The sequence below is a fragment of the Ruditapes philippinarum genome, unplaced genomic scaffold (genome assembly GCF_026571515.1).
Source record: "Ruditapes philippinarum isolate M1 unplaced genomic scaffold, ASM2657151v2 ctg21045_1_1_1_1, whole genome shotgun sequence".
In the NCBI taxonomy this organism is placed as follows: Eukaryota; Metazoa; Mollusca; class Bivalvia; order Venerida; family Veneridae; genus Ruditapes; species Ruditapes philippinarum.
Window position 1 is genome coordinate 6,669 of NW_026860074.1, and position 16,119 is coordinate 22,787.

A 16,119-nucleotide genomic window follows, 5' to 3' on the forward strand; every position below is an offset into this window, starting at 1 on the left:
CATCTACACATTAAGGTTGTTCATCCCTGGAAGTTTAAGCAAAATCTGCCATCCGGTTTAAGAGGAGTTGCGTTCACAATATTTCGGGACGAACGGACAGACGGACGGACGGTTGTTCTAACAGGAGAGTAATTATGTGGCTACTCCATTGTTCTCTCTATTGTTCTTTTTAGCCACACAAAAGAAAAAAGCCACATAAAAGCATTACGGAATGAATGACATCAAAGAGAAAGAACAGTTACCTATTGTCCCTCTAGCCACATAATTACTGTCCTGTGAGTGCGGACAGACGTACGGACGGACATGCCAACAATTGGGGTTTATGTGCTTTTTCTTTGATCTTTATGCGACATTTCCCCCCAAAAACCAGTAAAATTACCACATAAAACAGTCGGTTTATGGGATTTCTTTCTTTTTTTTAACCAAAATTATGGACGGAATGAAGCTCATAGACCATAGAATGTTCGCCCGGACGGACAGACGGACGGACGGACGGACGGACAAGTGCAACGGTATATGCTCCCACTTTGTGGGGGCATAACAATCGCACTGCTGTGACGTGGAAGAACCACTTATTCTAAAATTGAAACTCACTATATCAAATACATATCGTTATACAGTAGCATTATTGCCTTGACAAAATTTAAACGAGAATGGAACAGAGATAAATATTTTGTTTAAGTTATTATTAATAGTACAATACACCTAGGAATTGTTCTGAACCGAAACAAGTAAACATTGTGTTTTAGTATTTTCATGCTCAATTAAGTATTTAAGAGAACCGTAAGTTTTTTAATCATTTACAAAAAGTTCAGACAGAAAAAGGGATGACAATTAAATTGACTTACACGAACAATCAATTTATGGTATATGTCTAACATTATTTATTTCAGTTCCGTCACCTGACATCAAACTTGAAATCATAACTGACTCGGCAGAACCTCTTCGTATGTACGCTGTATGTACACTGGACAATTCGAATTCCTCCTGCATGGTTAATTTCACGGCAACCAACGAAATCATCGGTTCAGAAACGATCTCAAGGAACATGAGTCTCCTGCATGGTTTGTGGATGATAGAGTATGTCGTTAATTTGAATGTCAGTAAAGAAGACAATGGTACAGATGTTACATGTGCTGCCGAATGCGCAGACTTCAAGGACCGGGTACTTAGAGACTCAAAAACAATTCAACTTCCATGTAAGCTAATACCAAATAGTCAATATAACTTTTTTACTAGATGACCACTTACATAGTTTTATATTGAAAAAATATATTATTTTCTTTCAAATGTAGCTGTAATGATACATGTATATTATCACATGACAGTGGCTGTTTTCCATGTAATATAACCATTACGTTTGTTGTTTTTTTTCTTGATATTACGTAGTTACGTGTTGTACTTCCGATTCTTACTTATGTGAATGATTTTATTGTTATTTCTTTATGCTTCAACAAATTTTATTTATGACGTTATGCGAGATCATATACATGCATATTTACATAAACACTATCCAATTACATAGGTTAGATGTCAATATAAAATGATTAATAAAATTTCTAATATATCACATACTGTACAAGCCATTTATCAAGAAAAAATTCTTTTTTCAAATTTATAGATGTCATATATTAAGTTTTTTTTATTCAAATAGCAATTGATTTACACTTCATATTTCGTATTTGTATTTTTATGACAGACAGACATTTAGTGCCAATCAAATAAAGACTGACAAGCCCATTTTCACATAATATTTAATGAGACGAACGGCGTGCGTGTAACATACAAACCTTTATTATCACAACATAAATGTATCTTTATCTTTCTGAGCATTTACGTATTTTTGCAATTTTCTATGTAACTGCTTTTGCCACATTGAGAACCATTCCTTGTCTACCTACTGATCAATGAAATAAAGACTGCAATGTATGTTGATTGATATTTAAGCAGCGTGCCTCCAGAGTCAAGCTAATTTTCATGAAAAGTTCGAAAATGTATTAAAAGGTAAATTATTGTGAAGTGAACAAAGACAGTAATTTACACATTGCAAACGGCACTTACAATCCACGTTAATTACCAAAACAGAGGTCAAAATATATAGAGGATATTTGTTTAGTTCAGTGTAAGATCGGAATATATTTCACCGAGTGAGCACCAAAAGGTATATTTCACGAGTGGCGCAGCCACGAGTGAAATATGAACTTTTGGTGTTCACAAGGTGAAATATATTTCGATCTTGCTCTAAACTAAACAAATTTTCTTTTTATTATATGCAAAGAAAAGTTTTAAAAAGACATTAAACCTAATACTTAATGAAAAGCGCGCCAAATAATAATACAACGTGACGTCTTTTACGACGTCACGTCATGAAGTTGGTACCCAATACTGTGCACGCTGGTATTTCACTGAAAAAACGTAAGGGGCTTAAATTCAAAACAGTGAAATTATCAAAGTGGTAATTTCACTGTTTCAAACAGTGAAATTACCACTTTTTAAATCTCTGATATATTTCTATAAACCACCGAAAAGCATGTTATAAACATAAATACATCTTACTGCGTTAGTAACGCAGTTGAATTATAGTGATTGATACTGCAAGATCAGTTATAAATCGCACATAACATGTAAATAATAAATCAAATATTGAACCTTTTTCCTTTTTTTAAGATCTTAATACATTTTTCTAAAGATTGAATTTCTTGAAAGATTTTGGCTCGTTTGAAGGCGCGCAGCTTTAGATATTTCTGACGGAAATCCGATGCATGTTAAATTTGATAGCAGTTTCGCCTCTGATATACCACACATACATACATACACACGCACACAGGCACACGTACATACACACACATACACGTACACAAAGAGTCACGCACGCATGCACGAAAAAGAAGAAAACAATGTTAGTTGTATCTAATAACTTCTTATTGCTTTATTTAATTAATATGGATATTAATATAAATAACAATGTTTTATTTAATGTAATTTTCAGATCGACCCGATATAAAGTTCAACATTTCTGGAGCAATGTTAGATATTACCAAAGGAGAACGAGCACATGTTAAATGTACAGCTGACAGCTATCCCGCCTCTAATATATCCTGGATTGAGAAGACCGATAAAGAAGACAAAATAAAGAAACAATGTGATTATGGACAGGAATGTGTTTTAGACGTAAATGCAGATGTCGTCTCTAAACAATACTTTGTGTGTGAGATACGCTATTTGCAACTGAGCGACAATAAAACTTTGATTGTTAACATCTACAAATCTAGTAAGCAAGATCTTGTATGACCTTTTCTTTCTTTTCAGCTTACATAAGGATACAAATACACTATTTATGTACAACTCGTATTACCAAATTCAAATATAGATATTTAGATGTTGCTAAAAAAGAAATTCCTTTATAAAACATTATCCTATGTTATGTTTTCATTCTTAATTGAGAATAATTGAAGAAGTTGTATAGGTCCTGATAATACATAATAATTTTATTGAGCTAGAAAAAATGTAACGATTTAAGTAAACATTATTATAAAGAGAAAATTTACTTATTTCATCTTTATCTTACCACAAAGAGGGTAGGGTAAGAAACTACCATAGTTTTAAAATAATAGTAGAAAGCAAAGAAAAGTAATTTGGAAAAAACATTGTGTGAATTAAAACAGGTAGGCCAAAATTTTGACATTACTTTGTATGTCTTAATCTTGACAAAAATAAATACCGGCTAGATTTGTGGTATTTCATGGTCATTGCTTTTCCTCAATAAAAGCTATCTTAATAAATTTCTAAACATAAGGCAAATAACTAAACGGTTTTCAAATTATGATCATTTCATGTTGTCAATCTACCTATTTCTAACTTATTTTACATAAAAAGTATGTAAAAGTTGTAGATAGCTGTCAATGTTTAAATTATATATCGAAAAATAAAACGGAAAGCCACAATTGGACCAGACAAAAAGAATTAAACAGAAGTGTTTAAAAACGTTTGCACCCAGTTTGGTTTAAACCAAGGCCATAAAAATATGTTTCCGTACTGAAAATGTTAAAATGAATACTCTTCAAGAAAGGAGGTTCTGCATTAGGCATCAGATATTTTAATTTCCTTTAGATAGTAATATTTCTAACGCATTATTTTTCCTTACGTTCTTACAAAATTAAGTATACTTCGATCAGCATATCGATCAATATGCCTTTTTTTCGACAATCAGTATGTCATTGAATTATATGACGTTCAGTATATCATTGAATTATACTACGTTCAGATGTCATTGAATTATACTACGTTCAGTGTGTCATTGAATAACACTACGTTCAGTATGTCATTGAATTATATGACGTTCAGTATATCATGGAATTATATGACGTCCAGTATGTCATTGAATTATAATAATTATGACGTCCAGTATGCCATTGAATTATATGACGTTCAGTATGTCATTGAATTATATGACGTTCAGTATGTCATTGATTTAAATGATTTTCAGTGTGTCATTGAATTATACGACGTTCAGTATGTCATTGAATTATACTACGTTCCGTATTTCATTGAATTATACTACCTTCAATTTGTCATTGAATAAGACTACGTTCAGTATGTCATTGAATTATGCTACGTTCAGTTTGTCATTGAATTATGCGACGCTCTGTATGTCATTGAATTAAACTACGTTCAGTATGTCATTAAATAATACGACGTTTAGTTTGTCTTTGAATTATAAGTATGTCAGTATGTCATTGCAATATAACTCGATCAGTATGTTATTAGAATTTCGCTGATATAAATATGAGCACCTAAAATATTTGTAAAACTTCGGTCCCTGTCGATAAAACCAATTGGAGCAATAGGGAAGAATTGCTATTTCTCAATTTACTCATTTAATGTTGATTAATCTATTTGTACCAGGGAAACAAAGACACATGTTCAACATCGGAAATGTCACATTTATTGGAATCATCGTCGGAATATGTTCAGCGCTTGTTGTAATAGTTGCTGTAATGGTTTTTGTCATCAGAAACAAACGAAACAATGATCAAGGTAATCTAGAATTAGTTGTTGCAACAATAGTATACTTTTATAGTCTGATAAACCTTTTACGACGGTTGACTGTACCTATGCTATTTTTTGAAATACTGACTTACTACTACAAAATATATCCACCATTAAATTTTAATTTATAATAAATCATAAATGTTTCCCTTGTGAAAATATCATACATGTTAGTAAATTGTTAAAAATCTACAGCAAAAGGTTTCTTTTCTGATCTATCAATCATATATATTCAACATTAATAAGCTAACGCCACCTCTGATCTCACGGTAATGGTGAATGTTCATATGGAGTTTTCTTTGGTCGAAATTGACCACTTTTATACAAAGTTCTCATCCAAAATATGCTACATCATTGAAGGTCCCATTGAAAAGAAAAGAAAAGAAAAAAAAGAAGAAAAAAACACTTACTCATTTTTGAAGAAATAGACAAATTGAATTATGTGAGTCTGAAAGAATCATCAGTTTCTAGTTTTTCTTCCTCGTAATAATATTGTTGTGTGAAAAAAGTAAATATATTTTTATTATTTTATAGAACAGTAAAATCTTTGTAACATAAACATGGAAATCGAGGGTGTTGGAACTTTTACCACGAGATCATTGATGGCATTATGTTTAAAGCTTTTTATTTAATATTTTGTTGCTTTCTTGTAACATATTGACGAAATTTGTTAGATACGCAGCTGATTACATTATTTTATGGACAATTTAGTTTAGTTTTTGCACTTTTGTTAACAAGCATAATTACCGCGCGAGCTATGTTAAAAACAGTATAGATTTTTAAACTGAGTCATTTATAGGTTGAATTCATCATTCCTATAGAAGTTTGTATGCACCCTTATTGTAACAATGTAAGCCCTATACAAATGATATACTATGTATATATATGTCATGTTTAATGCGATAACAATAATGAATGGAAATGAATTATCATTGATTTAAAAAAATGTATAATCTTCTTCTTCTTCTCCTCGTATTTTTATCATTTCTGACATTAAAACATTTAAAAGTATAACTACAAATAATTACAAAATTTCTTTCCGGCAAAACATCAAGAATGTTACATATTTTTGGAATTCTTGAAGTCGCAAGAGGTGTTCCGATTGGAAAGCCATATTTCCGGTGTTATCGTTGGTCATAGATGTCCTATAGTTTCAATAGATCTTACATATGAAGTTCTTATAAAAATATGTAAAATCCTTAAATGCCCTATTCCAACAGCATTTTATTCTTTTCTGAAAAAAGAACATTTAAATGAATGTTAATCTTAAACAATCATCAGTTTCTAATTGTGCTTTCTCGTAGAAATAATATTGTTGAGTAAAAAGGGTAATATATTTTGATCTTTCTTAAATAACATTAAAAGGTTTAAACCATAATCATAAAAAATCGAAGGTGTAGCATCATTTACCTCGAGATCAATGATGACGTAATATTTTAAAAGAAGCCGTCAATTAAATATGGTTTAATTGACGATATTTTGTTGTTTTCTTGAGTCATTTAGCATACATTTGTTAGATGTTACTGCTAGTGACTTAACTTGTATGTTCGGTTAAGCCTAGGTTTTGCATTTTTGTTTACAAACCCAACTACCGCGGGTAATGACGAATAAAGTATTTATAGACCTTCATCTGAACCATACGTTTAGTTTATAACAATTTTATAACAAATAAATGCACTACTATTTATCTAAGCGTTATATTGTTATTGATTTAAAGGAATTCTCAGTCTGCTTTGTTCTGTTTGCTTTAATCCTGCCATGAAATACATTGTAGAAAAGTATAAACTGTATATTTATCAGTTCAAAAACTTTTTCTTTTTCAACAGATCAGCCGAGTCAGGAAAGAAACAGACTTCGACAACGGTTTGTTTATCTTACAACATAACCTATTACCACAGTATTACTCTAAATGTTTTCTTCTAATTTCACAAAGTATTCTTTAAGTAATAAATATTTAGCAAAATGTATAGAAAAATACAAAAGCAGAAGTTGAAAACAGAAGTTTGTTATGTAATAATGTGTGCTGTAAAAATTAACAAGATTTGTATTTGGTTATCCAAATGGTATTTTCCAAATTATGATACACCTTAAACAAACAAAATAAATAAATAAATAATAATGATGATGACGATGATGTATATAGTATTTGTTATGAAAGTAATCTTCAAAACATGTGAAAAAATCCCAGAAATGAATTTAATTTACTGCGATCATCACTGAGCAAGGTGAGTTAATTTTAGTTATAAAGATTTTTTCGGCTGGTAATGTGGAGCTATATAACCGTTTGTTTATATAATATAATGTATATTTCAAACAGCAATTTATATACCTATATATAACCTATGAAGAATCTATGTAACGAATTTATTATACAGTAAACTTTCTTTTTTAGAGAAAAAAGCAGTGTATATAACTATGTTGATCTATGATTTTAGTAAATTGTAAAGATTGCAAGTCACACGACCGCATGCTATTAAAGTAACACAAACTTTGATTTAATAACAGAAACCCATCAAGACAACAATCGCAAAATGAAAGTCAAAATGCAAATATTCACATATATAACAACATAATAACTGATAATGAAGCTGTTACAAGAGATCAAGATAATGATGCTAGTAACTACGAGAGTCTTAGCGACCAAAGGGATGCAGACAGGGTTTACAGTGGTAATTTCAATATTACTTTTTTTAGATCGTTTATATACGCGTTTATATACGAAACAATGCGTATAGCTTTATTTCAATCTTATGGTAAAGTAATATTTTTTTTTTGCCTTTGAACAAAAGTGCAACTTGAGATGTACAAAACACGTGTTCAAATATCCTTTTAGCTTTTTATTTTGAAATTCATTTACTAGTTTTTCTGTTCTAGTTTTTCTTTTCAGATTTAAGAAGTACAGAGCTATAGATGATGAAAGTATTGTTGTTGTTTAACGCTGGGTGAAACAAGGGAGAAACAACAAATAAAGTTCTCTTCTTTTCATTGTTGAAGAAAATAAAACTGTTTTTCATTAAAATGTTTCACGTCCATATCACATGAGATACTGATATTTTTATATGTTTCATTTGAACGTTTTGCATATTTATTTTTGAAGTTAAAAAATTATGTCCGATAAATGCTTTATTGTCTTATTCTCAAAAGATTTTTTTTTAATTTTTGGTGTACTTCTAAAGTTTCCAAAAAGTAAACCATTTGCTAATTACCTGATCCATCTCTTTCTTCTGTTGGAAATTACTATTATTATTATTATTATTAATTTTATTATTATTATAATAATTATTAAACAGGTAGGCAACATCAAAAATAAAACTATTATTAAACATTTTAAAAAATCATATTTGTTTTTGCATGTGCCTTTAAGAATTTGTTTTAAAGTGATTGACGATGTCACTTTAAGTGTAAATATTTTCTATGAAAGTATAGTTAATGAGATTTTACTTTTACCAAACGCGTTTTAAGGATTTTTTCTCTGTAAATTTTGCAAAAACACACACGCACGCACCCGCGAGCACACATAAATAACCAAAACGATGTTAATCTAGTATATTTGTGAGTAAACCTTGTACATGATTTAGTATTGATCTTAATATATATACATATTTTCTTCATTATATCAGTCTTTCTAAAATTAACATCTAAATTACTTTACAAAGGCACTAAGTTTACATAAATAGAATGCTGGATGCATGTAGAGTTATACGAGGCATTACTGAAATGGCTTGTCTTTTAACAGATATCATGGTTTTACATTTCTTTCCAAAATCGACACTTAGTGTTTTTGTTTAAAGTGGAATGTATATAAAACTGTGGGTATCATTTTATACATGCGTGCAAAACTTTGTTCTTTGCTTCACTTATTCTAATGATTTATTATTCCATTGTTTGACTGGAATAAATTTAGATACTAGTACAATAGTAAGAGTTTCAGATAGTAAGAGCCAACCGTCAACCACCTTGATGTCAAGAAAATACTTATTTTTGTTAAATTCAAAGTAATTTATATCTGTAATCTAAAAGAGTGATTAAATATTGTACATGGAATACTCATGGTGTTGAATTATTGCATGTTTTTGGCGTTCTGTTCTACTTTTAAAAGAAATATTCGTCATATATTTATATGTTTTATAATATTGAATTTACGTTCTTAAAATATTGAAGTTCTTTATTTGAAGAATCAATTACTTCATATATATATACATGATACAATATCTAAATGTCCATATAAGTACACTTTTGCATTCGTAATGTGACAACTTCAAACGTAGATGGATACATTAAACCAATGATATGACATGAACTAGCCATTGTGTAATAAAACTCGGTTGCTTATTATTCAAGACAAGAATAAAGATCATAATGATCAACAAGGCAAAGGCAACGTTCACAGGACGCAGCCCCCGACACACCAAAGTAGGGCACCCAGAAGGCACCAAATCAAAACCTGGAGTGGACATAAGGGCGGTGAAAGGAGAGGGACATGTAATGTGTGAAATAATATAAACTAAAACGGGCCCATATGGAAATTAAAGGGATAAGGGCTGTAATGGTGAAAAGGGGAGGGGGGTAAAAAACGGGAGGGGGTGTGAGAAAATACCTACCGTAAACGACAATCCAACAAGGCAGACATCACAAACATATAAACATTCAAAAACAAGTAACACACATTCAAAAACAAGTAACAACACAGACATGGAAAACACGTGAAGGAACACAGAGTGGTACCGCCTTGGAACGGTCAGTGGTAGTTAAACCACTGGGGAGTTTAAGTCGGCTTTAGGCCCTCCAAACCTCCCTCTTAGCCCCAATATGTTCCTGAATGACATGAAAGTGTAAATAAATTAATCCCCGCCAAGTGAAATTCTAACAATGGTCATGGTTACATTAGACGAAATAAATAAAACACATACAAAATTCTGTAAAAATGTAGAGAACGGTACAGCCCAATGACCATTACCAAAGTACTCGATGACTTAAAGGAAGGTAGAGCAACAAGAAAATCACCTACAAGGGCCCGACGAAGCAGGACAGAAGACGAACATTAAGACAATTCAGTCCCAAAGGGTTTTAAGAACTGTCCATCATAGAGTCTCCCACTTAGTCCGTCAGATGTAATTAAAAGAGGAAAACGTAGCGTCCAACTGTAATAGGGTTGAACACCAAGCATGCGGTATGCCTTAAAATAATTGGGTCATAACCTCTTTTAATAAACCGTTTGATAATTTTAGTGAAAACGGCAGAAAAATTACTATGACCCATGATCTTACGAAGTTTGTAAACCACATCTCCATAAAAATCAGGCCTGCTAATACCTTGTCGTAAAAGAGTTTTCAAATTACAATTAAATTTTAAAACTAAATCTAAATTACGATGGTAAAACTTAGTAAAATATTTACGCAATTAATGATAGCGATAACCTTGTTTAAGAAGTTTGTTAATAATAAATAAATTGCGTTCATTAAAATCATCAACGCGACTGCACGCCCTAGCAAATCTAATTAATTGAGAAATATACACCCCATATGATGTAGCATGAGGTACATCTCCATCTAAATGTGGATAGTTATTAGTGACAATATTAAAATCAAAATCATCTCTTTTATCGTAGATTTTAGTTACTATAGTATTGTTAATGATGGAAATGTTTAAATCTAAAAAAGATGTAATAACGTCTGAAAAGTTAGTTTTATTTAATTGAAGTTCACTGGAATATATTTTAGAAACCATCTGATCGAAATAAGGATTATTCATATTAAGGATATCATCTATGTAGCGGGAAGTATTGTTAAATGCATGTATAATTTCCTGATGTGAAGTATGGGAAAGACTTAACATAAAATCCCTCTCATAGCAGTAAAGAAATAAATCAGCTATCAGGGGTGCACAATTAGTACCTATTGGAATGCCTATTATCTGTTTGAAAACTGTATTACCAAACCTGACATAAATGTTATCTAAAAAAACGAAAGTGCTTTACAAACTTCGTCACAGGTTCACATTGTATATTGTTTAATGATACCATTGGTAAAGAAAGAAAGCCTTCTTTGAATTGCAAGCCAGAAACGTCACATTTTTTCTTGCATAAGGTAGAGAAATCGTAAGTACTTACAGATGAAGCTTGATAATTCTTAACTTTAAACTTATCTTAAATTTCAGTTGAATTTTTAACAGACCCAAAAAGATTTTTGCCCGTATTTTCATAAACTGTTTCACAGTATCTAATGACATGTGAAAATGACATGTGTAAAGTTGCACATTACAAGGTACGTTTATACTTGTGATTATTCTAGCTCATAGAATATGCATTCTTATCTTGGATGTTTTGATTCTGATTGATATAAAAATTGATAAAATCTACCCTGTTGAATATCATAGAAAGTCTTATACATAAAACTTATAAAAGTTACCTGTATTTTTTCTCCATCCTACCTTTTAGTGGATTAATTAAAAAACTCATGTTTTCCTATAAATTTTTTTACGTCTAGCAGTTTTAACAGAATTGGCAAAATGAAGTGGTTTGGTGACGCTTTTTAGTAGAATTTGAACAATTGTGCGGAATCATTGGACTAAAAACGTATTATCATTCCGAAAATAATGCTACACGTGGGTGCAATTTTACAAAGGATATGAACAATAGTTTTGCCTTTTTTCCTGTTTTCAGAGTTTGAACAATATATGCATACACCTCCATTATTCTTTGACCAAAATATTGAAATGAAATGAAAGCTTTAGGTATCATCTGTATGCAAATAAATTCTGTTCTCTCAGGAAAAAAAATGTTGTCTATGAAATAGGCTAAATAAAGTAGCGCATGTTATATATAGTGTTAATCAGTTTCTTGTCTTTTACCTTGTGGCTGTGAAATTAAACCAACTAATTTTGAATCATAACTGAAACCAAATAATAGATTTTCAAAGTTGACTTCGGACAAGTTCATGTTATAGGTGTAATATGAGGAAACATGGCCGTTTCTTGCTCAAACAAATTACAAGGCATTTATCTTAACCTTATGACCACCATTTCACTTGGCCACCATTTCCCTTGTAATTATGAAAAGAAATGATAAAACTTAATCTTTTTATAACTGAAGATGTCCATATAAAATGTTATAACATGAAGCTTTTTATAGAAATGAAGAATATTAAGTCAATCAATTCTTTCTTGAATACCATTTTTTGCCGATGTTCATGATAGATTTTTATTGAGCATTGCTATCTTGTTTAGTTTATGCTATCGTTTCATGGTACATGTATGTTAATTGTGCATTTTCTGAATAAGAGATTAATTTGAATTAAAGGCCAATCGGACCTTTGAGATTTGGACTATAAAAAGAGCGTTTCAAGTTTTTATTTCGTTATCTACGTCAACATTCTTAATGAAAATCCTAACAAAGGTTGTAGTGACTTATCTGAAACCATTTGACCCAAAACGAGTGGATCTATGGCGGATTTATGGCACTTAATTTTTCAAGATATATCTACATTAAAAGTTTAAATTTCCCAGGTCAATTTTCAATTTTAACATGATATATCTGTTAATGACCTTTAACCGTTGACCTTAAATTTTTGAAATTGATAACAATTATACCATGAAAGAATAAAGTCTGAAACATTGACTTACGTTATGTCAAGATCTGAAGTCGATATATCATTATGGAATGTGAACATTATCATTATGAAAATTATTAACACAGATTCTCATAAACTATCAGGAGGCTTTTATTTACATAGCGTTACAAAGTACAACGGTAAATGGCCAACTAAAATAAGTAAACAGTTTTTGGTGGGATAAGAACAGAAATATTCGGTCCTGTATATGAGTGCCTAAAAGCTTGGCACGATAAAGAGCTAGGAGCAGTTTCTGGAATCGGTACATCTTTTTGTATCTGTATATTGCACTATCTTCCAAAATCAAAAATGACTTCTGACTTCGTAATAGCACGTGATATAACAAACTGATCCTTTATACATGGTTTATTTGTGTTTACAAACTAGGAGACATATTACACTGGTTATAAATTGTCCAAATTTCATTTCCATTTAGACTTTATCAGTTGACTTACTTGCACTTTCCAGTACCGTCCATGAACAGGCTCAATCAAACCGAGCATTTTCAATTTTTCAATTCAACTTTTCGGCATTTTCTAGTTGCGTGGTTCCAATATTCCTACTTGAATAATGTTGAATCACCCTTAGGATATGTTGCCTGCTTTTTAAATTTGTCTTTTGACGTCTTATCTGTGCTACGCAGGCTTCATAACCTCTGATCCCCTTTCAAAATTCCATTTAATTTAGTTCCGCCCATTGTTTTCTCGTTTAGGGGACACGCTTTTTATTACTTGGGGACCATACGCCACTTTTCATGGAATGGCACGGAAGTGTCACATTGAAGGTTCCATGATAACCGCCGTATGAACACATCTGCGGATGTTTCTAAATTCAAAATTTTACTATTTCATGTTTAAATGTTGAATTCTGCTTAAGCCGGTGCTAGGGGGCGTGGACGGTTACTTGCACTTTCCAGTACCGTCCATGAACAGGCTCAATCAAACCGAGCCTGCAACATTTTCAATTTTGCCGTGTTGGGCTTTCTTTAGGGATTCTGTATTTATCTATTTTATGATCACATCCGTGTTATTTGTGCCGTGTGGCGGCTGTAAAAAGTCTCCCCGTACATTTAATCAATGATGTTATATCTTCGATCCTTGAAGGTAGTTCAGCACGACATTTTTGTTGTGCTTGTGGTATTTTAACTTTCAACTTTTCGGCATTTTCTAGTTGGGTGGTTCCAATATTCCTACTTGAATAATGTTGAATCACCCTTAGGATATGTTGCCTGCTTTTTAAATTTGTCTTTTGACGTCTTATCTGTGATACGCAGGCTTCATAACCTCTGATCCCATTTCAAAATTCCATTTTATTTAGTTCCGCCCATTGTTTCTCGTTTAGGGGACACGCTTTTTATTACTTGGGGACCATACGCCGCTTTTCATGGAATGGCACGGAAGTGTCACATTGAAGGTTCCATGATAACCGCCGTATGAACACATCTGCGGATGTTTCTAAATTCAAAATTTTACTATTTGATGTTTAAATGTTGAATTCTGCTTAAGCCGGTGCTAGGGGGCGAGGACGGTTACTTGCACTTTCCAGTACCGTCCATGAACAGGCTCAATCAAACCGAGCCTGCAACATTTTCAATTTTGCCGTGTTGGGCTTTCTTTAGGGATTCTGTATTTATCTATTTTATGTCATTGTTTCTGCAGGATGATTGTGTGATATGTTTGTACGATCTTATGTTACCATTACATTCGCAAGGTGTCTAAATTAAGCAGTTAGCGAAATGCTCATTCTTATAAGGTTGTCTTAATTGCATACTGAATGTAACCATAATTACACGACACATGCCAGTATTTAAACTAAATATTAGATGTTGGTGGTCAATATACATGTACAAGAAACGACAAATTCCATTATCTATAAAGAATTAATGAATATATCGTCATTAAATTCTCTGAACATTTACGCCAAAACAAAACAATAAAAAAGTTTCAAATTAATGAAATTTTGATACCGTCGTAAGAGAGCTTCATAAATAGAAATAACTGTTTTTATAATTGAAAATGCTTGAAATTACGTAATAGGAGGAAATTTTTCTTCGGATATTCCTTTAAATTGTATTTTCTATCGTAAAAGACAATAAGGAACATTTCATCAAGTAGTAAACTTTTAGAAAATTGAAATAGAATTCGTCAAATAAATACCCTGTTCACTTTCATTTTGCCTGTTGGAGCGGAAATGTTCTGAATCGAAATATCAAATAAGTGTGCTTATTTATTTCACACGTTCATTAGACATATAATTTAAGAATCTTACACCGACTGCCGGTAAAAACTGGAATATCTAGCTCGGTAAAGGGAAGAAGGGATCCTGAAATGTCATACGCTAATGAATATGCATGTTCCGAATTTGAGTCGAATACGACCGAAATTTAATCATTAATAAATGTTTTCAAAATTGCAGCGCCCGTTTGGTGCGCAATCGACAGGAGTCGTGGTTTTGTTTCTACTTTAGATGAGATGGAAGAGGTTCGCAAAACAGTCGAATTGTCCACCTCATTAAAACTAGTAAGCCTAAAAAGGACAGCCAACTTTGAGTACGATTTATGTCTTTTTCACAGAATGTAACTGTAGTATTAAACGGACAAACATAGTTTGTCCGAAATATGTCGTTGCCGATAATATTTTAGTTAAGGTAACATTATGTATCATATGTCGACCCATATATCTTTTGCCGTGGTCTGAAATATGACAGCTAGTTTTGTAAACAATAATTAATATTTAATATCTTGTAAAAGAAAGGGAAAAGGACAAAGTTGAAGGCATGATAGACTGGTGAAATAAAAAATATTATGAATGTGCAGAAAAGAAATTCAAAAACTTTATAAAAAAGCATATTACAGTTCTTTGTCAAGTTATTTTTATTTCATCTCATTATTGACATTGCTCTTAAAGTGTATATAATACCTACTTTAAATACAGGCTGCGTCTGTTGGAACCCTTTCAGGTTCAAGCTTTTGTTTCCTTGAACTGATTGTTTAGTAATGGTTACATCGATGGACAGAATGAACATGTTAGCGTTTGGGTGCAAGTAATACTAGCTATAATTGACTGTCGTGTTATATTGTAGCGATTATGAATATATTTCCTTTTAAAACATTGTTTTAACGGATAAAACAGAAGTTAACAATTGGACAACATAAAGAAAACTGAATCCGGAAATTTTATTAACATCCTCCTTGATTAATCATTTAGTTTAATCATAATAAAATATTATATAAAGCGCATATCATATAGTTACATGTATAAGTTCTCACTTGCTTTTAATCAATATTTTACATGCACTATTTAAATATTTTTAGAATCTGTATTTAGTTAGTGTTTGTTTGCAATGAATAGCGGTACTTGTTTCCATTTTGGATTTTTTTCAGTCATTTTAGTAACATGTGTTGTCACGGGAACTGGTAGGTAAATTGCATGTTTTTTTTTCATTTATTTAAACTTTTGTCACT

The 16,119-nt window shown here is 31.6% G+C and overlaps 1 protein-coding gene across 1 annotated transcript; it reads left to right on the forward strand.

Moving 5' to 3' along the window:
* The first annotated feature begins 2,981 nt into the window (after window positions 1-2,981).
* On the forward strand, window positions 2,982-8,147 carry LOC132758770 (uncharacterized). Its single transcript, XM_060750466.1, has 5 exons — window positions 2,982-3,271; window positions 4,906-5,037; window positions 6,876-6,912; window positions 7,555-7,718; window positions 7,937-8,147. Exons 1-5 carry the CDS (start codon window positions 3,025-3,027, stop codon window positions 7,957-7,959), a joined length of 603 nt encoding a protein of 200 aa, XP_060606449.1. The 5' UTR covers window positions 2,982-3,024; the 3' UTR covers window positions 7,960-8,147.
* Window positions 8,148-16,119: the final 7,972 nt, after the last annotated feature.